This window comes from Dromaius novaehollandiae, chromosome 1, assembly GCF_036370855.1.
Source record: "Dromaius novaehollandiae isolate bDroNov1 chromosome 1, bDroNov1.hap1, whole genome shotgun sequence".
NCBI lineage: Eukaryota > Metazoa > Chordata > Aves > Casuariiformes > Dromaiidae > Dromaius > Dromaius novaehollandiae.
In genome coordinates this window covers 3542191-3564004 of record NC_088098.1, presented here as the reverse complement: position 1 = coordinate 3564004, position 21814 = coordinate 3542191, and the positions used below count along the sequence as shown (strand labels likewise).

General features: G+C 36.6%; 1 protein-coding gene across 5 annotated transcripts in view; it reads left to right on the top strand.

Moving 5' to 3' along the window:
- UPF2 (UPF2 regulator of nonsense mediated mRNA decay) overlaps positions 1-21814 on the top strand; it is a 73554-nt gene that overhangs the window by 12610 nt on the left and 39130 nt on the right. For 3 of the 5 annotated variants that reach the window (XM_064502826.1, XM_064502764.1, XM_064502883.1), the window contains exons 4-12: positions 1095-1255; positions 2265-2462; positions 4536-4685; positions 8202-8264; positions 11760-11863; positions 12394-12479; positions 18908-19016; positions 20296-20409; positions 21144-21260. In XM_064502826.1, coding sequence (XP_064358896.1) covers positions 1095-1255; positions 2265-2462; positions 4536-4685; positions 8202-8264; positions 11760-11863; positions 12394-12479; positions 18908-19016; positions 20296-20409; positions 21144-21260 — 1102 coding nt within the window. The remainder of the gene's footprint in view (positions 1-1094; positions 1256-2264; positions 2463-4535; positions 4686-8201; positions 8265-11759; positions 11864-12393; positions 12480-18907; positions 19017-20295; positions 20410-21143; positions 21261-21814) is intronic. The other 2 variants (XM_064502938.1, XM_064503011.1) reach the window with 1 other exon arrangement.

Genomic DNA, 21814 nt, shown 5'->3' with positions numbered 1-21814 from the left:
AACGTATAATGTCGCTGGTTTCTTTAATTCAAAATAAGGAACTGTTAGTTTCAAAAAGTTACAGAAACCTTTTTGATCTAAAATAGCACGCTTCTTGGTAAGGAACGTTAAAGTGCGGCTGCTGCATTCAGAACTCTAGGAGAACATGTACATTTTATGTACTGCCCACCTAGAAAAAGATAAGTGTAAAAAATAATTACTTGCATGTAATGCTTGCCCCCCCCTTTCCTTTTTTTAAGTATGTAATGAGTAACACTTTTGAACTATATTACTTACTCTTTGAAAACAAGTGAGACTTTATTTTTAAGCTGGTATAAAGTGTTGTGGGCAATCATTCATAAGTTGTTGGGCCTTAATTGTTGTTAAATTGGTAAGAAAATAGTGGTACTGTTCTGCGTGTAATCCTGAAATGGCTTCAGTGTGTGTAGTGCACTTCTAAACAGTGTTTATACTCTTGCAAACATAAGTCTCTTATGAAAACAGATTTCGATTTTAACAAATATTTGAAACATTATGGTTTAAAACTACTGTGTGGCAGTATCATGAAATCAAAGTGCATGTGAAAAAACAAATATAACTTCTCTTAATTTCAACTGATAGCCTTGAAATAATCTGTTGGAAAAATGAATGGATTCCTCTTAATGTGCAACTCTTCTGAGCCCCTTGGTGATGGTTGTCCAAATACTCATTTAAGCAATGTGAAAACGTATTGTTACGGATGCAAAGCAACTCTTATCCACCTTTCACACTAGTTGAATGTTTTCCTTTACAAGAGTCTTTTTTTTATATAGTGCAGATGATAATTTTTAAGAAATGAGTTTTCTTATCAGATAGCCTTCGTCTTTGGACATCAAAAGAGCTTCTATTACTGTACCACACTTGACTATATTGAAATTGGTAATTTGGAACAGTTGGAAAAAATATCACCCAAATTTTTGCTATTACCATTGCAGTCTAAACTAGAATGCACGTAATTCCCTTAGAGCAAAAGCTGGCTTTGCTCAGTGGGGAAATTGGTAGTAGTTGATTATAGCTCAAATACTTTTAATGAAAAAGACTGTCTAACTGCAGGTTTTAAAATTTGATGGTTTTAGGCGCATTCTTCACTCCAAAGGAGAGCTGAGCGAAGATCGGCACAAGCAATATGAGGAATTTGCAATGTCCTATCAGAAGCTGTTGGCAAATTCTCAGTCTCTGGCTGATCTTCTGGACGAAAATATGCCTGACCTTCCCCAAGACAAGCCAACACCTGAGGGTAGGCCATCTTCTAAAGCAAGTAAACAGGGCACTGGACTTCCTTGGGCATGGTGGGGAAGCTAACCAAAACCCCCTTGCTGATGTGTTCTTCCCATTGATTTCTTCTGGTTAGGGTTTTTCCCCTTAAAGATATTGAAGAATAATAAAGTGTTCTCTAGTAAAATAATTACACTGAATTTGTTAACTATACATATATGCTGTGCAGTTATGGTAAGTTAAGTATTTCTTTAACTTTTTTCAGGTAATGCAGGAATGAATGGAAAATAAAATCTATTTTTCAACTTGCATTCTATTAAATAATGGAAAGAATTATTTCTTTAATATTTAAAGAACTATTATATGCTAGAGTTTTATAATCTGATATTGTTCAAAAAATTAATTTGAAGTATGTTTTGGATCATGATGTCATGAGCAGGAACACTAGGTGGCTGTCTGTGACAACCCCCATCTGTTAGGAGAAGCACAACATTTAATTTGGAAAATGAATGAATTTTAAATTTTAGATTTACAGAGACATTGAAATCTTGAGTCTACCTTCCGTCCAAAGTGATACTGAGCTTAAAAAAGCTTTATTTTTTGAATGCTCCAACTTTAAGAACAGAAAAGCTTAAAAAGTGTAATATTTTAAAGTGTGGTGGGATACAGTTCATCATGCTCAAAATGATTTACTTTTTATACTAATGTGGATGAGGTCTGTTACAGCTTTCCATTCTGATACCACAGAATATATTTGTTAATTTTACTTATTTCAACTTTCATTCTGATACTGTCTTTTTCTGTCAGTGTCAAATTTAAGATACCTTGTTGATGCATATAAAATTACAATCAGATTGTTAAAAACACATCAAGATATATGTTATAATAATAAAGTGGGCACAAAGATGGTATTAACCAGGTAAACATGACTTTAAAGGGTTTTTTTCTTTTTTGTCTTTAACAGTATCTTCCTTTTTAAGGTGCAAAATTTGTGGAAATGACTTTCTAACAGTTTCACTGTTTTCTTGCAGAGCATGGGCCTGGTATCGACATTTTCACACCAGGCAAGCCTGGAGAATATGACCTGGAGGGGGGTATCTGGGAGGACGAAGATGCTAGAAATTTTTATGAGAATCTCATTGACTTAAAGGCTTTCGTGCCAGCAATTTTGTTTAAAGATAATGAAAAATGTTCCCAGAACAAGGATTCGGGCAAGGATGAGTCAAGAGGTAAAATGCTTAGGTGCATGGGGATTCTTTTTGAGTCTTTTTTAACATATTTATGTTGTCCAACAGATATGCAAATTTGGTGGAAATAATACATCTCTAATAAAATAAATTGTAGTGATCAGAAGAGTACACCAGGTCAGGTGAATTTTTAGGGAAGAAACTATGTGGGACAGGGATTATCTGAGTATGGTATTTAGGAAAAAAGTAAGTGCAATTTAATGCTAATAGTAATTTAAATTTAAAATAATCAGTGATTAACCAATGCGATTAAGTGTTAACTTTTCTGTGAGGAACCCAAAGGTTTAGTCTTTGAAAGATGTTAGTGTTTGTTCTGTTTTTCCACTAAATTGTTAATGTTAGCTAACTGTCTCAGTATAAAGTTATGGTAGATGAAAAGACCTGGATAGTTCTTCAGTTTTGATACGACCTTGTGTTCACAACCAGGCACTGACAGGCTAGTTATAGTAGGATAAAAATGATAATTGCCACGACTGGCTCAAACTAAAAAGTAGATGATGCACGTTTGGATAAAAGTGCTATTTTGGCACTTGGGTAATAAGCAAAGACGTGGGCTACATAATTTTCTAATAAGGTCAATACTGATTAGGAATATAACACAAACTTTCTAGCTTTCAGCCTTCTTACTGATTTCTAAATTATGTGTTTCCTTGTGAGGGTTATTAGGCATTGGAGCAGGTTGCCCATAGGGATTGTGGAATCTCTGTACTTGAAGATTTTTCAGGACCCAACTGGGAAAATCCCTGAGCAACCTGGTCTGAACTGAGTCCTGACCTACTTTGAGCAGAAAGTTGGACTAGAGGCTTCCCAGAGTCCTTTCCAGGCTAAATGGTTCTGTGATTCTAAACACATTGCCTGCCTTGTGAATCTGCTGTTTCCATATAAAGTGCATGCTGTTTAGAAGTTCCGTTACATTGTTTGAAAAACTTAAGTATTTTAATTAAGTTCTTCAGCTCGATAATTATTTTTTTACGAAGCATATATGCAGCTTGCAAGTGAGGTATAAAACAATAGGGAATTTTTGTAGATTTTATCCTTTTGGAAAAAAGCTCTATGTTGGATCAGTGTTGTCCAAGAAAAATAGTTTCTTGGACAACAAGAAAATACTTCTTGTCCTTTCTGAATCTTCATTCAGAGGTTCACGAGTTTCCAAGGAAAAATATAAGATTCTTATTTGAGGTTATGCATAACACATCATGTAATTTACAGTATCTGATTGTTTTGAGGGGAATGAAAAGGAGATGCTTGCAGCATAATTTCAGAACGTTTCCAAATTCATTGTTTTGTGAAGAAGAGTTAGAATGTTGGGTTTCGTTTGACAAGATTTAGGGCAAGTGTTCTAGCTATAAAATCCTTCATGAAAGATTAAACTGTTTTTCCTCTCTATATTCCTTCTGATCTGTTTTTTTGCATTATTTGGTTTTGGTCTGTGTAAAAGAATTTCTCTTTAGCTTGCTATGTCAGTTTTGTTACTGGTTGAGCTATGAAGAATATACGGCACACATCTTGATTTAGAATTTATATCTTTGAATTGTAGGCTCTGTTTGAATAATGTTTGCCTGTGAATTCATTCATTGGGGTTTTGGAGGATACTATTTTTGGATTTGTCCTTCCCGCTATGCAAGATTGTTTTGCTTGCTGTTTCCATGTGATGACCTGGTAATCTTATTCAAACACAGAGACCACTTAGATTGCTGTATTTCTAAATGCCTTGTCCTGTTTGAATGTAGACACATGATCTTATGAAGAAGTAGCAAGTATAGTTCAGAACAAACCAAAATGCTGAAAGATGTTGGTAATCTTTGAGTCCTTCACAGGAAGCAGTAAATGGTCCGATTTTTCTGGCATGTGGGTAAATGCTTCATGTCAAAGGATGCCAAAGCATTGAGACCTAACAAATGAGACAGTGTAGTCTGAAGCAGTAGACCCAGTCTTGTTAAAAGGAAATACAGTGAAGAAGATGGTACTAGAGAGACACAGTTTTAGCAACATGAATCATCTTGTATTGCAGTCAAGACTGTATATTTACTAATTTGATATTTCCACTTTAACTAGATTCAAAAGATGCCAAAGATAATAAGGAAGCACCTGGGAGTGAAGATTTGGAGTTGGAGCTGGAAAACTTGGATATTAATGATGATGCTCTGGAGTTAGACTGTGGAGATGAGGCAGAAGATCTTACAAAAAAGCTTCTTGATGAACAAGGTAAAAAAGAGATAGTTTTAGGAATCCTCTGTTGCTTTCTGACTGTTTATTGGACCTGACATTAGTCACTAGATAAATAGATACATCAGGGAGATTTTTTTATTACTATTTATTTATTTTTTTGAAACTTCAGTAGCTAGAAACTGTTTAGAATGAGTTCTGCTTCTTGCTTCAAATTATTTTTATGGTCAAAAATGCATTCCTAGCAAGACAGTCACATGCTAGTGAAAAGTATTGTACTGAGCTTTATGTGGTGCAAGCTACTAGATTCCTTTATGTTGCTTTCTAAAACAGACAAATATAAAGGCAGCTCTCTGAAAAGTGACTACAAAGAAGTATGCAGGTTTCAGTGCACAAGTGTGGTTAGTGTACAAATATCTTTTTATTTGTAACTCATCTTAAAATCTGTGATTCAGCTGTGCTTTTCTTCCTTGTTCATCATTGTCAGTGACAAATTTTTCTTTTGATGACACTGCTTTACATAGAGGAATCTGGTTAGGCCTTATGTATTCAGCTAATTAAGCATGAAGTACTACAAATTTTACACCTGTAAAAACAGATACATCTGTATCTGTTAGGTGTACTAGGGGGAACAGCAGCAAAATGTTTTTGAATCTCTCTTATGAGAGTTACAAGGTTTCTCTTAGCTGTGCTACTGAATTTTGGGAACCTACTGAAAAGCAGCATCAAGTGTTAGGAGCCAAATTGATGGCGAAGCAGCTGAGGCATTTTCTTTGATCCCAGATATTGCAATATTCTTTTTTATTTCTAAGGACCAATGCAGTTTCTGCTCTTTGATTTCTGAAGCAGGAAGCTCATCTCTGCCCAGAATGCAAGAACATCACAGCTTGAGTCTGCTGGATGAAGAGTCTGTGGCATAAAAATGGGAATTTTTTGTCTGATCTCATCATTTTATATCTAATCATCCTCTTGCTTGAAACTGCATTAGGCTTTAAAAGCTAAGAAGTCAAAGTCAAAAGTCCAAGCCCTAGAGTTCACAGCAAAGCAAAGAAGTTCAGGGCCTGAAGACTGTGTCAGTGTTTAACGCATAGGTTCATCTAAGCAAGCTGATGCGTGGATCTGTTGGTTTGGACTTTGAATAGCTTGAACAACCTCTGGAAGTGCCAGTCTCTCTCTGCTGAGACAGCTTAGAGCATCTGGGCTTTTAAATTACATGACTCTGTTGTGTGCCTGAAGCTAGTTAAATGGAACTTAAGGCCAAGGCTACACTGGTCTGTGAGGCCTCACAAATTCAAAGAAATGAGCCTAATCTGCTCAAGAATATGACTGGTTTAGGAAGCAGCTTTGCTGTTGTGACCCCTTCCAGTGTTCATTGGCATGCCAGGAGCTACAAGAGAAACCTGGAATTAGAAAGCATGTTAACTGTTTCAGCAGCTAGGAAAATCAAATTAAAATTTTACTATTCAAAGTCTGTTTGCCAAGTAGTCTCAAAACCAAAAGGAAAATCATCAGGATAATACTCTGAAATATTTCCTAGTGTTTTTCCTCTCTGCCTGGACAAGATGAGAAAAGTAATACCTTCTTTTGAACAAGTTTTTACTTCCATTTTATCATCTTTTGTAGATAGTCAAATGATCAACTGTTAAGCTGATTAAGAAGTTAAATTCTAATAAATAGCAGCGCCTTCACCATTTGTGAGTTATTTTGTCCTGTCAGAGATCTCATGCAACCAAGCAGTAAAGGGCTTGTTTCTAGCTATCTGTAAGGGAGGTGCACAGAGCTGATATCTTGGAATCAGAAGGAAAAGGAGCCATTCATTCTGGACTGGTGATAGCCTGCTAGCTAAGTGAAGAATATCTGGGTAATAAACATTTAAAGGAATTTGGTTATTTCCTTCTCTTGTTTCTTGAAGGGATTCTTGATTTGATAGGAGGATAAAGATTATTCCAAATATAAAGACAAAGCCAAATATATGAGCGTAGGATCTTGAGAATTGTTTAAGTGAGGGAAGAAGTAATAGGAAATGAAATCAGAAATAGAAGGTGCAGCCTCCATATAGTTCTAGCTCCCTGGGAGGCAATGTGAGTCTGCATAGGTACAGTGGTACAGAAAGGATTGCTCATGCTTTTCATTACAGCAAGTAAGGTAATGAATGATTTATGACACTGCAAAATGTTCACTATCAATACTGGAATTCTTTTAAAAGCAGTTATTGACTTACAGTTAAACATACTTTCATCTGAAAGGGTGATCTAAAATGTATCGGAATGAGAATTTTTTGTCATTAAACAGCCAAGCCTTAAAGAAAGCCTTTCACTTTCTGCCTTATGAAGGTAATGTCATTTGGTTCATGGTATAGGCTTTCTTCATAGTGGAGAACTATTGCTTCATGTCTATCTTTACTCATCAGTTTATTTTGTGAAACAAGTAGAAACTTTCTTTCGGACTTTTATGCCTCTGTCAAATTTGTCTGAGACTGACAAGTAGCTTCAAAAGTCGTTAATGAAAATGACAATGAATACAATCACTGACGCCGTATTTCCTCAGAAAACTAGGCTAAAAATCAGCACTATTTGAGCATTAATTTACCTGAAACACAGAGAAACACAGTGAATTCTTTTGTGGCATTCTGAATGTGTTTAGCTGGTAGCACCAGGTACACATAATTAGCAAAGATCTAAACTGAGACACTGTTACAAGTTCTGTGATATATTTCCATCTAAGGGATGGATGATTAACCCCCCTCCCTCCCAGCCTTCCTCTTCATAACTAAAATTCACTTTGCTTTGAAATTAGGGAAATTAAGTGTCCTTCAACTGCAAAGTGCAGTGTTAACTTTCTTCATATATGCTGGGAAATTTTTGTGTCTCTGTATTTGAGGTAAGGTGGTAGTAGTAGTAGTATGTGGAGAGCCAGGGAAGAATGAAACTATTGTGTTATGACATTCTAAAAAAACATAAAACAAAATACTCCTAGATCAATGTAGGTCTTTCAGTATACAAAGACAGGATGCATGAGGTATTGCAAGGTTTTAGATGCAAGATCTAAGATGAAGAAAAGTGGTTTTAGCTGTGGTAATCTGGGAGCGTGGGTTTCATTGGCAGAGGGAATAAGCTAAATTGCGGAGGAGAAGAAAAAGAAGGGGAAAACAGGATAGGTTCAGTAGAGAGTCCAGCCAGAAAGTAGCTTCTGGATGACTTTTGTTACTTCTGCATCTCCTTGCAGAGTTGGAGACTCATTTCCTTTCTTTTTTTTTTTCTGCTGTGTCTAAGAATGAGGGAGACAAGATGTCACCTGGATCTCAGTTTTCGAAAGCGTGTGTTTTCTAAGTCTGTTCTGCTATAGCATGCTTTGTTGCAATGCCTGCTTCTCCACTTTTTTTTCCTAGAAGTGAGAGGCTATAGTCAGCATAATTTTAAAATCTGACATGTAACAGGAAGGTTGATGCTTCCAGTTGAAGAGTATTATTTACCAGGAATTTAGCTAATTTGTTTTGCGTCTGTATTATGTTTACTTTGAGTGAAATCTTAATTTTCTTATTTTCAATATGCTCAGGCAAGAGAGAGGGAGCAGATAGCACCGGAGCTGAAAATAGTGACGGAAAACAAGCTGAAAGAAGTGAGTTTTGAGGTTGTGCTTAAAAAAAGAAGAGTAAATGGAATAAATGAAGCTGTGTAAATGGAGACAAAGTTAAGTGAGGATTGGCCAAGGTAGAAGCCATCCAGGATATTGGGATCAGGGGGAGTCTGGTGTTAATATATACAAAGCATCTGTTTTGATCAGGTAGTTGGCAACAGAACAAATGCCCAGAAGATGAGTATTAACACTCAACTTGGCATACTATACTGTTACTTGGTATACTATTTACAGAGCTAGTAAAGCTCTTGCCAGAAGAGGAGGAAAAAAAAAAAAAAAGACTAAGATGTTTGTTTATTAGGAAATACTTTGTGGAATTACATGACTTGCGAGACTGGGTTCTGGGCATGTTATTTGGTGAGGCCGTGATTCAACAAGGTGTTTAACATTATGCTTATGCTTAATGGTTCTGCAGAAGGGGGACCCAGGCATAAATTTGCTTACAGTATTGGTTAGTAACATGTGAATGTAACTATCTGATGTCTCCTGCATAATCAAATTCATTACGGAAGCTCATTTCACAGAGGGCTGGATACTAGCATTGCAAAACCATTTCTGTGATTGCCACTGTCTGGACTCCTGTCTGGATGATACTCCATAAAATAAGATGAAACTTTCTGGCAGGGTGGAGTTTCTGAGGAGGGGTAGAGGTCAATGGCACAGGTTGGGAAGGGCCCTCTGGAGCGTTATAGCTCTGTAAAAATAGAAAATATGTTGATGGGAAAGGAGCCAGGGCTTTCTGAGAAAGTGTGTATATAGGCAGAAGGGAAGGCAAATAGCTATTGTTACTGAAGTAGATTATCTGGCACCAGTCATTGCAGGAGTAGGACTCCTGTAGGTCCTTAGTGTCGTCTTATGCTTTCTCAGTTCTGCTGCCTGAAAACTGCAGGATTGCATGAATTTCTGATTAAATACAAAAAACTTTAAAAGCAAGCAAACAAAAACCCATAAACAATAACAAACAGTCACTACAGTACGCTTATGGCATGATTTGATCCTCAACCAGATAAGAAAATTCAAATTCTAGTCTCGTTGGTCACTAGACATTGCCAATTATAGTACATTTTAAAATGAGTTGATGCGTGGTGTTAAAATGGGGTGATTCCGAAAGACTGGAACCCAGGAGGATCAAAGCGAAAAGCAAGAAGTGAAATCATTTTTTGCATGATTTGCCTACCTAGAATAGTCGTTTGTTTTGGAGGAGGAAGCCCTGGCTTTGTCACTTCGTGTCACTGTGAGATTTTTTTATTTTCAATCTTAAATCGCAAACATGCATGAGGTACTACAACAAATTCTCTCTACACGGAAAGTATCCAGGGATTGTGATGAGAAAGAAATACATAGGAATATGACATGACAGTATCTATAGTCTTCCAGTGAGGGAGAAGACCTGTCAAGAAAGGGATATATTTGGAACTGCCAAAATTGAATGGAGTAGCATGGTCTTCTGAAAGATTGTCTTGAAAAGTAACTAGATTGGCAAAGCCTGTTCAGCTTTGGTCTAAGACTTTGATTTATGTCAAGAGTATTGAGTCTGGTGGAATACAATATTGAAAGGATGCCAGTAGACAGCAGTAAGGGAAGATAAAAGACCCTTAGAAGCAAACGGGAAGATGTGGCTGCAAATATCTAAATGCTTTTGAAAAGATCTGCTAATGTCTGGTTCAAGAGCGTGCATTCTAGTGAATTATAAATCTAAGTATATGGGTGATCAGAGTCAGTGCTCGATTAATGATTTAAAACTTCAGGGTCCTCTTTTCTCTGAACATCTAGAAGGTCTCTCTTCTCTCTTTTTTTCTTTTCCTTTTTCTCCTTAAAGAGCCCTTCTATGTTGTTCTTCCAACTTCTAAACATTGACAAGAGAGGAGACACTCATCTAATTTCATTTCTAGCATCTTCAAGATAGGGTGGCCAGCAGTGTTCCTTGGGCAGGCAGGGAGCAATTCTTAGCATTTCCCTAACTGAGCTCGAATTCTTACCCCTCCAAAATTTAAAGTGCTTATTGCTATTGATATGTTCAGAGTGCAATAGGAAGCTGTTCAACTCCATCTCATGCAACATAGCATCTTTGTCTCTTTGCCCTTTCAATAATTTAAAAAGGAACTTCAACCCTTTAAGCTAGTTTACCTCATTGCGTAGCCTGTAAAGACAGAGTGGCCTTACCAAAAGGGTTTGTTGGTGGAGTTTTTCCCCCAGCCCCCCTCCTCCCCAAATTCTCATTTTTAAAGTCCACCTGTCTGTCTCTTTCTCCCTCTTTCCATTTCAAATATCTCATTCTTGTTCTCATTCTTGTCCAAATCCTCACTCAAGCTGAAGGGAACCCAACTTTCACCGTAATCCTTTTTCAGGAAGCCATGTTCTCCTGTATCGCTTTGGCCAAGGACAGATCCTTTCCGAGTGCTTGCAGTATGACTCATTGTTTTGGCTCACACTGTGCTATGGAGCAAACTAGGTTCTCCTCTAAGTTTTGAGTAAATTCTGCAACTTCTTTGAAGCATACTACTTGTTTTGCGTTTGGAGGGCAGATGTAGTGGGATCAGTCTGGTGAGGTTTTCATGGTTGATGTCATAAAATCTGAAATTCACCAACAGCGTCATCCTGCAGTGTTTTACTTCAAGTTTTACTAACGCACCCCATAGATAGAGATCACTGTTACTGCTGCTTATGTTGCAAATTACAGTGCAGCATTTGCTTGAAAAACAAGTTATCATGTAGCAATGGCAAGCTAGGCAACCAACCCTCCATCCTGGATACTTTGTGGTTCGGTACTCTTTGATTTCTCTGCTTATGTTGCAAATTACAGTGCAGCATTTGCTTGAAGAACAAGTTATCATGTAGCAATGGCAAGCTAGGCAACCAACCCTCCATCCTGGATACTTTGTGGTTTGGTACTCTTTGATTTCTCTATGGCCAAAGGAATTAAATTGGCCTCCTCCAGCTTTTATGGCCTCAAGTGAAGGGATGTGAAGAGCATACCAGGTGAAAGAATGTCCTTAATGGATATTTTTGGTCAAAAAATTCTAGTTCTCATGCATGGAAAACATGCATAAAAAGTAGAATCCACAATCGCAATAAGTTTTTGCTTACTTTCCCCGTGTTCAGGCCTTCTTATGGTGCTCATCATATCATCTAAAGAAATTACCATAGTTTTCTAGGAACATGCATTTGTTGTTGTTCCCCATAGTATAAATTAGGAGGTAGGGAACTTTGATTTATTAGTATTTCAGGAATAGGAAGGCAAGTTTTAAAGGTAAAACTTTGATTTTTGACTTTCATCTGTATAGGCAATCAGTGGATCAGTCAATGGATTTTTTTTTTTTAATATAAAGATGAGTACAATATTTTGTATTTGGAGTCTATAGATGAGTGTTTTAACAGCTGAACATTACAAATGCACTATGCTTGGGGGATGTAAAAGTAAGCCATTATAATTCACACTTTAAAGTTGTGTGCCACTTGTTTATTTTACTTTGTTAGAACAAGAGGATGAAGAAGCCAGTACTGGATCTCATTTAAAACTTATAGTAGATGCTTTTCTTCAGCAGCTTCCAAATTGCGTCAACAGAGACCTCATAGACAAGGTATAGTCATAGTTTCACTTTTTCCAATTTTACAAGCATTTGATGCTAGATCAAATCAATTGATCAGAAATACAGATTTGAAGCTTTGGATTCTAGCAGTAGCTGAACTCATTTTTAATCTGGAGGAAATATTTTCTCTCTCTCACTTGGTCAGCCCTTGTCAAAGTATCATCTGATACAGAAGAGTTTGGTTTCCATCTGCCTGTTCTCATATGTGATAGTTTGTTTCAACAGAAATAGATTTATCTTTTTTTTTCCCCCCTATTACTCCCTGGCAGATTTTTCCATCTACGTAAAGCTTCTTTTTTCCTTGTGCTGATCCAAGGAATCTGTCTGTATTCCAGTATCTTTGTATGTTTTCCAACTATCAGTTCTAGACAGAATGAAGATTTTTCTTTGTGGTTGTTCTAAAAGCAGCTGTGTGTAACACAAGCTTGACTGTGTAAAAGACACTTTATAGCAAAAAAGCATATTTTTTTAAATATAGACACTTTCATTTAAAGCTGAAAATTTGCCTTTTCTCTTTATAGGCAGCAATGGATTTTTGCATGAATATGAATACAAAAGCCAATAGAAGAAAATTAGTACGAGCACTTTTCATAGTTCCTAGACAAAGGTAAGAATTGGAGGGGAGAAATGTGGATTCAGCTTTGGTTATTTAACATAGCTTATGTTGTGTCTGTCTGTCTTTTTCTACTTAACAACAGCAAATCCCACGTTCTGGCAAAAAAGGAGCATGTATTTCAGTCAGGAGAACTTGCTTTTTTTTATAATCCGGTACATAGTTAGAGCACAGTATAGTTTAGGAAAGAGGAGTCTTGTTAGATATTAACTGTGGTACAGTGGATAGCCATTAGACTTTACAGCATTGTAGCTTCTGGAATAGAGCTGGTTCTTGGCTGGACAGCTTGGAGAATGCAAGCATGAGAGTTTGAGGCTGACCTCTCCCATCTTTAGATTTGTCCATGTGAAGTTTTGCTGGTTTTTTTTTTTTCCTGTCTCCTTCTTTGTGTAAGAAAGGTTTCTGCACTTACATGAAGAGCCTTGCTTAAAACAATAATAAATACATAAGAAGCATAATGTACTTGTCTCTACTCTGTGCTAAACTTGCACCTTAAATAGATGGAATTTACATAGGTGTGATTAAAAGGAGTCACTTTTCTTGCTTTGCTTTGTCCTGTTCTTAATTTCTTCTGAGAGGTTGTTCTGATGCAGCTTTTGGTTTCAGGTGTTTTGTCATCATCTTGAATTTCCTGTTATAGTTCACACTAGTTTGATTCCATTCCCTTTTTAACATTGTGGGAAAAAGAACCATGTTTTCTTGAACATTTATTTTATAGTCTCAAGACTTTTTTTGACTATTAATTGTTTTGAGTAAACAGACTTTGGCATTCTTTCCTAATTTTTAAGCCCTTTGTTCTTGCATTGTGTTTTCAACCTTATTTCCAGCCTATTTCTGCATCCCATTTGTCATAAGCATCTGCTATGCTAATAAACCTGCACTTCTGACTGTCTGTTAAAGCAGTGGTCTGTTGCTGAATCACATTCATCTGAATATACCTTGATATCGGTTGTACAGTTGGAAGGAAGTGCTTATAATTGTTCATTCTCTTACTCTTTTCTCCAGAAAGTATGGATTAGACTAATCGGTCTTTCTCTATCACTAATTAATATTTCAAGCTCTGAGAGTTGAGTATGTTCTCTGTTAGACCTAACAAGGTGCTCTTCAGCCTAAATTTATGATGTAAAAGAAATAACTTCTATTATTTATCAGCAGGCTGATAATCACATCAGAGCACTATTTGAGAAGAGCATTTGCTCAAAACTTAGAAGCATGCCATATGCAGCAATGTCAATCAGCAGGATGATTTAGACTTCAGTCTTGAGCTCTGCCTTAATAGAGAATTTTCCACGTATATTTGCAAAATGGAAGTGACTTAATGGTTGGTCTATGAACATAGAGTAATATTTGTACTACTCCCCTGTTTTTCTTCCTTGTGCTGTAGAGGCCAGGTTGTTCAGATTGATCATTAACTGTTGGAACGTCTTAGAAGATGCATTAAGTTTGGTTTGCATAAGCTGGAGTGTCCTAGGTGATGATGACCTGAAGGAACTTGTTAACATGATGCACAACAGAAGAAGAAGTTTTAGAGCAGAGCAACATGATAGGTTGTTAACTAGCAGTGTGGTTTCACAAATCCCGTCAAAAGAAAAGTATTGTGGCATTATAGCAAAAGGAGACATTCCTTTGATCAGGGCTATATGCGCTATAAAAAAAAAAAAAAAAAAAACAGGATCAACTGATTGATATTTGTGTGGAAACTCAATCCACTAGTGTCGATAGTGTGGTTGGTTCTGACAGCTGTTAACAGTTCTGTCCTCTAATAGTTGGAACTAGTATAGAGGTTGTTACTCAGCTGATTTCCTCATTGTTATTCTTTGAGTATTTCCTTTTCTTGTAAATGTTGTCTGTCCTTTCTTTTATACCTTTTCTCTTTTCCGCTCGGAGACCCATAGGACTAACTAACACTCCAGCTTCCAACTGTAGGATGTCCACTTGCATACGTCTCCCTGTCCTTTTGCCTGCATTGGTGATGCCCTTCTCCGACGGGGCTACTGAGCTGGAGAAACTGGTTTTGCTGACTGAGCTGCTCACTCTGAACCACAGGCGCAATGACAATATCCGCTGAACTGCCTGTATATGCAGATGGTTTTAAAGGGCAGTCTGCCTGGACATTTATATTTGTTTACTGCAGTTGGTAAAGGAGCAATTCAATTTTCTGTCTTTGAGTCAATATTTGTATTACTTGTGGAAAAACTTGAAGTGTGTACATAGCATACAGTGCTGACAGTTGCTATAAAATGCTACAAATTGATTTAGAAAAATACATAACATGCAACTCATCTTCAAAACTTTGTGTACTGTACCTTAAGAGTGTTTTCTTTACAAGAATCTCTTAACTGAGCCATGCTGATATCTCTGTTTTTATTGCTGCACACTTGTGGGCTTTTTGTTTGGCTTTTGGGGGTATTTTTTTGTTGTCGTTGTTCTGTCCCACCCTGAATTCCAGGAGTTTCTACAGCATCCCTCCAGGATACTACTGGAGAAAAATGCCAGAGAGCATGTTGCAGGGGGGGAGTGAGTTTGTTTTCTTTTTTTAAGGTAGTGAGGAACAGTGTCCTCATAGGATGTAGATAAGCTGTCTATTTTTCAAATGTATTTAGTGTCCAAGTATATCAGATAATACAGTTTCGCTATTATGTTGGCAGCCAAGATAAGATACTTAAATAACAATAACCTCTGTTCATTCTCTGGAGAGATCACATTTTTAGGAAACGTAGAGGCACAACAATTTTACCAAGAAATTACAAAAAACATGTTTTTGAGTTTGAGAATTAATGTAAACCCCTTTTTTTATTTTTTTTTTTAATTTTTTTTATTAGGTCTGTTATCATGCAGTGCTGTCAGGGAACTTTCATGCTCCCATTAGGGTTGGATAGACTGGACAAATGCATGATTCTTCAGGACAGCAAACTTAATTTGGCAAAAAAGGAAGGCATTTTTTCCTCAACTAACTGTAGATTAGTGTCAGAATAGTACAGCATTACACTGCTCTGTTGAATACTTATGAATGGATTACACTTAAATCTTCAGCTGCAATTTGAACCTCTAACCAAACAGAACAGAAAGCCCTTTTTAAAGATTATGAATGCTAGTATACAAGTGGCTTTTGGACTGGCACTGAAGAATTGATTTAAAACTAAATATTAGGCTTTTAATTGAGGACAATATGATTTGTACTGAAGTGACAGTGCGGTGATTTAACCAGTACTGCTTGCAATATTAGGGCATTCTTTGCCAGCTAACTAAATCATTTTCTTGGACAGATGCATGTAATTATTACTGTTTATTTGCATACTGTAATCTTGCTAGGTTTTTTGTTTGCTTGTTTTACAACAATATAAGAAGTTTAAAATCTCTGAGTTCTAAACAATTCTAGGCAAATGCTAAACAGTAAATAAATTACTTGGTTTGGGTTCTAGTTTTTCCATTCCCATATATGGTGATCTATAAAGTTGACTGTTTCCTAAGCAAGGAGATGTTGTTCATGGTATGGCAAGAAAAAGCAATGACAATGCTAAAATTAATTCAGAAGTTAACTGCTTCTTAAATATTTATGAGCATTTTAACACAAATCTGCAAACCTCTGTATATTTGTCCTTGAACTTCTGAACTCGAGAGAATCCTCCATAACAAGGCCCTTTTTGTTCAATTGAATTTGCCTCATCAATGTTTCAGAGGTCTCTCTCGTTTGAGGATAAAAATGCTTAAATTATGGAGTTTATGCTAAAGCAGAGAAACAAACAAACAAAAAAACTCCTCATCTGATAGCATGAAAATTCCATAGCAAAGCTTCATTCCTACTGAATAGTGCTGGTGGCAGTTTGTACCTGCTCAGGACCTGTGAATGTATTTCATTTGTTTGGATTATGCCTGCAAGGCAGGAGTACTGTGTCTTGCTGTCGCTTCATTTTTCAAGCTGTCTTTCCAGTAGAATTGTAGGTAATGAGCACCCAAAACATCTCTTTCACTCTTTCCTAATCCCTCTGTTGTTATAAAATTCTGGGTACCCCTGTCCTGGAGAACTTGCAATTAGGGCTTTAACTGAACAAAGTCATTATGTTGCTTATAAACTAACATTTAAAATTCTACAAAAAAGAATTCACTAAAGCATCAGAGATCCAGCGTCCACTCTCATTTTGCCCAGATACCTTGGACTGAAATCTAGTGGTCAGTAGTGGCTACTAGCTGTGTTAGCTAACGTTCAGGGTGGTCGGCATGGGCTTCAGAGAATAAATATCTCGACTGTCATGAAGCACAGTATGAGCTTCCTTTGTAGTGCAGAAGAGCAGGAACAGAAGCCCATCCCGTGGCTTCTTCATTAACTTCTACCCCTTCTTTCTCAAGAAAGAGAAAATCTTTCAGAGGAAAGAAAAATCAGGTTAGATTAGCCTGCGCGCAAGTACCAGTAGATGGTGCCACTGCCACTGCAGTCTCTCCAGGTTTGAATGCTGATTTTTCTCTCCTGTGTAAGAGTGCAAACAGGTTCGCTCTCCGATTGCCAGTTTCACAGTAATTGACCCAAGGCTTTTCCTTATTATGTTTCACCTATTTAGAAATATCCAGTTGTAGTATTTTTCCCCATAAAGAACCTTTTGTGTTCTGTGGTGGAGCACCAACAGTGGCCTCTCAGATTTAGCGTTTCCCCAGGTGTGTTCGGTTTACAGAGATGAAATTATTAGCTCTGAGCAGGCAGGTACATGTTCAGATCTGAATAAAACTTTCTGCTGTTTGTTTTGAAAGAAATGCCATAAAGAAATTCCCTCAATTAAAACATGCCTGCTCAACTGAACCGAAGTCTTACATTAATTTGCTTCGTGTGCGTGTGAAGCAATGAGACTGTCGCTTTGCTGAGAGTTAATAGCTAGACATTTAATAACATAGTAGTAATTTGCTGTGGCTAGTCATCCTTGACTGTGTTTTCCAACAAGCTTGAAAAATGTAAATACTGGTTCAGTTACTGGTTAACAAGAAAGAATAAAAACCTGTTAAATAGGTAACTGAGATAGCTGTAATGTTTCACCAGGAGTTTTAGGCATGATTAGCAGGCCACCTTAGCTTTGCCTTTTCCAGGTGGTATATTCCAGTTTTCCCAGTGCACGATGCAAATACATAATAATCCTTTCTGTGGATGGATGCTGAAGATTTTGGAAGCATGCTCCAGCAATATATCCTCCCCTCTCTTTTCTACTGCTGTTGTGCAGTATCCTCTTTATTTTGGGGGGTTTGTCTTGCTACTGTCCTCAAATCTAGTTTCATTCTTGTGACAGGGCAAGCTCAGTGTGTTTTGATTTGTAACATGCTTGCCACACTTTTTTGACAGTATCTTTATTTTTTTGGCCTGGTAGTAAGGGAAACCTTAATCCTTCATAAAGTGTAATCTGAAGAAAGATCCATTTTTCCCATGCTGACAATTTCTCATTTTACTTGTATGTAAATTTAAGATGTTTCTTTTTCCAGTTATAACAATAGATTTGTACTAGAGTTCATCTTCTGTTTACAGCAATAACGTGTTCTGTAAATAAGAAGAACTTTTTTTGGAGAATTTCCTCATTGTATTACAAGACTTGTGCATGAGATTTGTGCAATTGGTTCCTGCATCTGAAAGTGGTATACACGCGTATTTAGGCAAAGCAGCTCTGAGTTACATTCTCTCTCCTATTACGTGATGCCGTGAACCAGGGTTTAAATGCCTCTCCCATTTTTACAAACCAATTGAGTCTGTGCTTGGAAGAAACAAGTACAAACTAAGGAAAACATAAATTGCATGCCAAAATCCACTAAGGGGAAAAAAGCAATACTGTGAAAGGGAAATGATTATGAAGGAGAGTAGTCAAGAAAAGACTAAAATATGGAATTTTTGTTTTAATATGCAATTCTGAAATATTATTTCATATGGGGGTACTAGCCAGGATTTGGGAAGAGGGGTTGCCATGTCTCCTCATCTGCTGAGCTTTTTGTTTAATAATTCTACTGTGTTCACTTAGAAGTTCACTGGCTTAAAAATAAAAAGTTCTTACCTTAATAGTTATATTTGCTGTTACTATATTTTTTGAGTAATAGCTAGTGCAGTTGTCTCAAGAATTTTTGTCATTTTGCATATTGACAAGCATCTTAATTTTCTTTGTATTTTAAAATTTCTGAAAGATAAAGTTACCAATTCTGTAGTTAAGATGGTGTTTGGCATTTCACTTAAAGCAACAATTTTGAAGGGAAATCAACTATGAAGCATCCTAATAGGATGTGGTAGTACACCTTTTTGCATTGTTATTTTTAAATGATATTGCATCTTAAAGTACGAACTAGTAAAATTGTATGCACATAATTGTCAGTATGTGCACAGTCATCCTCTAGGACATAAATTAGCTGTGTATTTTACCATCGCAGTTAATACATGTGTGTAATGTAACCTGTGTTTGCAGGTTGGATTTGCTACCGTTTTATGCAAGGCTGGTTGCCACATTGCATCCCTGTATGTCTGATGTAGCAGAGGATCTTTGTTCCATGCTGAGAGGGGATTTCAGATTTCACGTATGTTTTGTTTGTTTATTTTTGCATTCAGATTAATTGATAACATCTTTTCTGGGGAAAAAATAATCTTGGTATTATGTAGATGCTAATTCTAAAATCCAGTGATGTGATTTAGAATATTATTAGGTCATTTGAGCAGACTTGTTGTAGAATACTAGACTCATTGGTACAATAAATAATTCTTTTTACAGCTTATTGTGTGTGTATATGCATTGTTTGTAGTGTTATCTTCAGTCTTTAATGTAAAAATAATTAAAATGAACCTGAACTGTAACACGACATAACAATGACAACAAAGCTGCAAAAAAGTACATATAGTGCTAAAGTATGGAGTTTTTTATCTATTTAATAACTTAGAATTAGAATCAGATTTGGCCTATACTAATAGCAGCCTCCCCCACAAGGTTACTGCGGTAATATAATTAATTAAAATATCCATTAATTCTAAAACATCCATTCCTTTAAACAGGAAAAATTAATGTTCAGCTGTACGATAGAAACCAAAATTTTCATTGCTCGCAAATGTCTTTCAATGTTGTTTCTTCCACTGTGTTTTAAGTTTTGTAATAGAATTACAGTACTCAGTGATGACTCCTTCAGTGTTTTCTGAGGTTTATTTTACAGATTTCAAAATTTGTTTTTCTGATATTGTCAGTGAAGTAGTGTATGAATTATTCAGATGTGTTCAAGTCTTTTTTTAACTGTCTGAAGTTAACTGTTTGTTCTCAGGAAAAAACTGATAAAATGTGGAAGAATATCATAACTTGTATTTTGCTGAACACGATTATGCTTAGAAATAGAAGGGCTGTGCTTTGAAGTTAATAGAATCATGTTGGATGCCTTTTAAAAAAAAAAAAAAGGGGGGGGTGGGGGGAGCAGGGGGGGGAAAACAGCTTTCACTTTGTTAAACCTGACCTGATAAGGCTCTCAGTGTTTGGTATTTCCTTTAGGGACTGTACCAGTGGTCTTACTGATTTAGAGTCTGGAATACCTAACCACTAGTTCAGCATAGCCAAAGGGCAATGGCCAGGTTGGTGTGTGTCTGTAACTGTTGATAGGTTAGAGGACTGAGTTTTCTGTGGGGTGGGGGAAAAAGGTCCAAAAGCTCCTGAGAAAACAAGATTGTAGAGCAAGTTTTAGGAAATCCAAAGATACAGCATAAGGAACCAAACATTTCTCAATTCCCAAGCTTATCAAATACTTTCAGATGAAAGTAATCTTATAAGAGGTAGGCATTTTTGACAGCCTAAAATCAAATGCATTTTTCTCCCTTTTTTAGGTGAGAAAAAAGGACCAGATCAATATTGAAACAAAGAATAAAACTGTGAGATTTATTGGTGAGCTTACCAAATTTAAGATGTTCTCCAAAAATGATACTCTCCACTGTTTAAAGGTAGGTGTAATATTCGTGTGCTGCAGCACATGCTGAGAATGCATACCCATCCTATTCCCTTTCATAGTTCTACCGCTGATGTTATCAATTAATTCATTGCATAATACGTTTTAAACTTTGTCTGCTGTTTCTGTCTGGGAAGATGCTTTGCTATAGTCATTCTTAGAAATAAGGATGTTTTAATTCAGTGATAGTATGAGTCTTTTAAAATATACTTCCATCTTTGGACGTTAGAACCAAATTGCTAATGATTTTTCATGGAAAGTGATGGTAGAGTCTCTACTTATACATCCATTATTTGTTGCAAAGCTGGAAATGACCTTTTCTTTTTATTGCGTTGATTTAAATCAATGTTTTAACAAATAACCAGTAAGGGCAGCATAGAGGCAGAAAGCTTTTCACTGGTTGTAAGGGCAGCATAGAGGCAGAAAGCTTTTCACTGGTTGTAAAGAGAGGCTTATATGCCACCTTAGCAGGTACTTTTGTTGAGGAGCAAAATCAACCTTGCAAAGCATTAATCTCTAGGTTAGTCATCTTGATTTGTATGCTGATAAACATTCAACTTTATCTTGAATGTAAAGCCCTGAATTAAAAGTGAACTATAAAAAATGAAAATGAATGAGTGAAATCAATTTGATATTCCATATTTCTTTTGTGTAAAGTCCAGTAGATATTATTTTCTGTAGTGGAAAAAGATGTTTGACCTACTGTGTTTTTTATATGAATATATACAGATGCTTCTGTCAGACTTTTCTCATCACCACATTGAAATGGCATGTACTCTGTTGGAAACCTGTGGAAGATTCCTGTTTAGATCACCAGAATCGCACTTAAGAACCAGTGTTCTTTTGGTAAGAGAAGAAAAATTTTAGAGGGGGAGCATGTACTGAACTAAACTAATTATTCCTTTTATTTTCTGGCTTCGTGATGTGCTCTGACTATAACAGTCATTGCAATTAATATCTTAAATGGTAGTTACAGTATTTGGTCGCTAACAAATGAAAACCTTCACTGAGTTTTATCTTGACTGCTCAGGGAGGATAACCTTCTTGACTCTTTGAACATCACACTAAACTTTCATACAGGTTTAGTGCCACAAAATTCATATCTCATCTTGGAAAGTCATAAAAATTGAGTCAGGTACAAGAGGAAAAATAATTGGTTGTCCTGAAATATTGTTCTTTTCCATGGCGGGGAGGGCACTGAGATCGTTTATTTTTCAGATATGTTCAAGTCCTAGGCTGCTTTGGTGGTATCGGCCTTTGTCTGCATTCCCATGGGCTTGTATCATCTTGTTATTTATAGCCTGTCCAGTGCTGTCTCAGCTCTCAGACTGCACCTCCTGGGAGAATAGCTTTCCAAAAATATTCTGGAGAAACCCAGTTGCCCTATAAATCTGTTCACC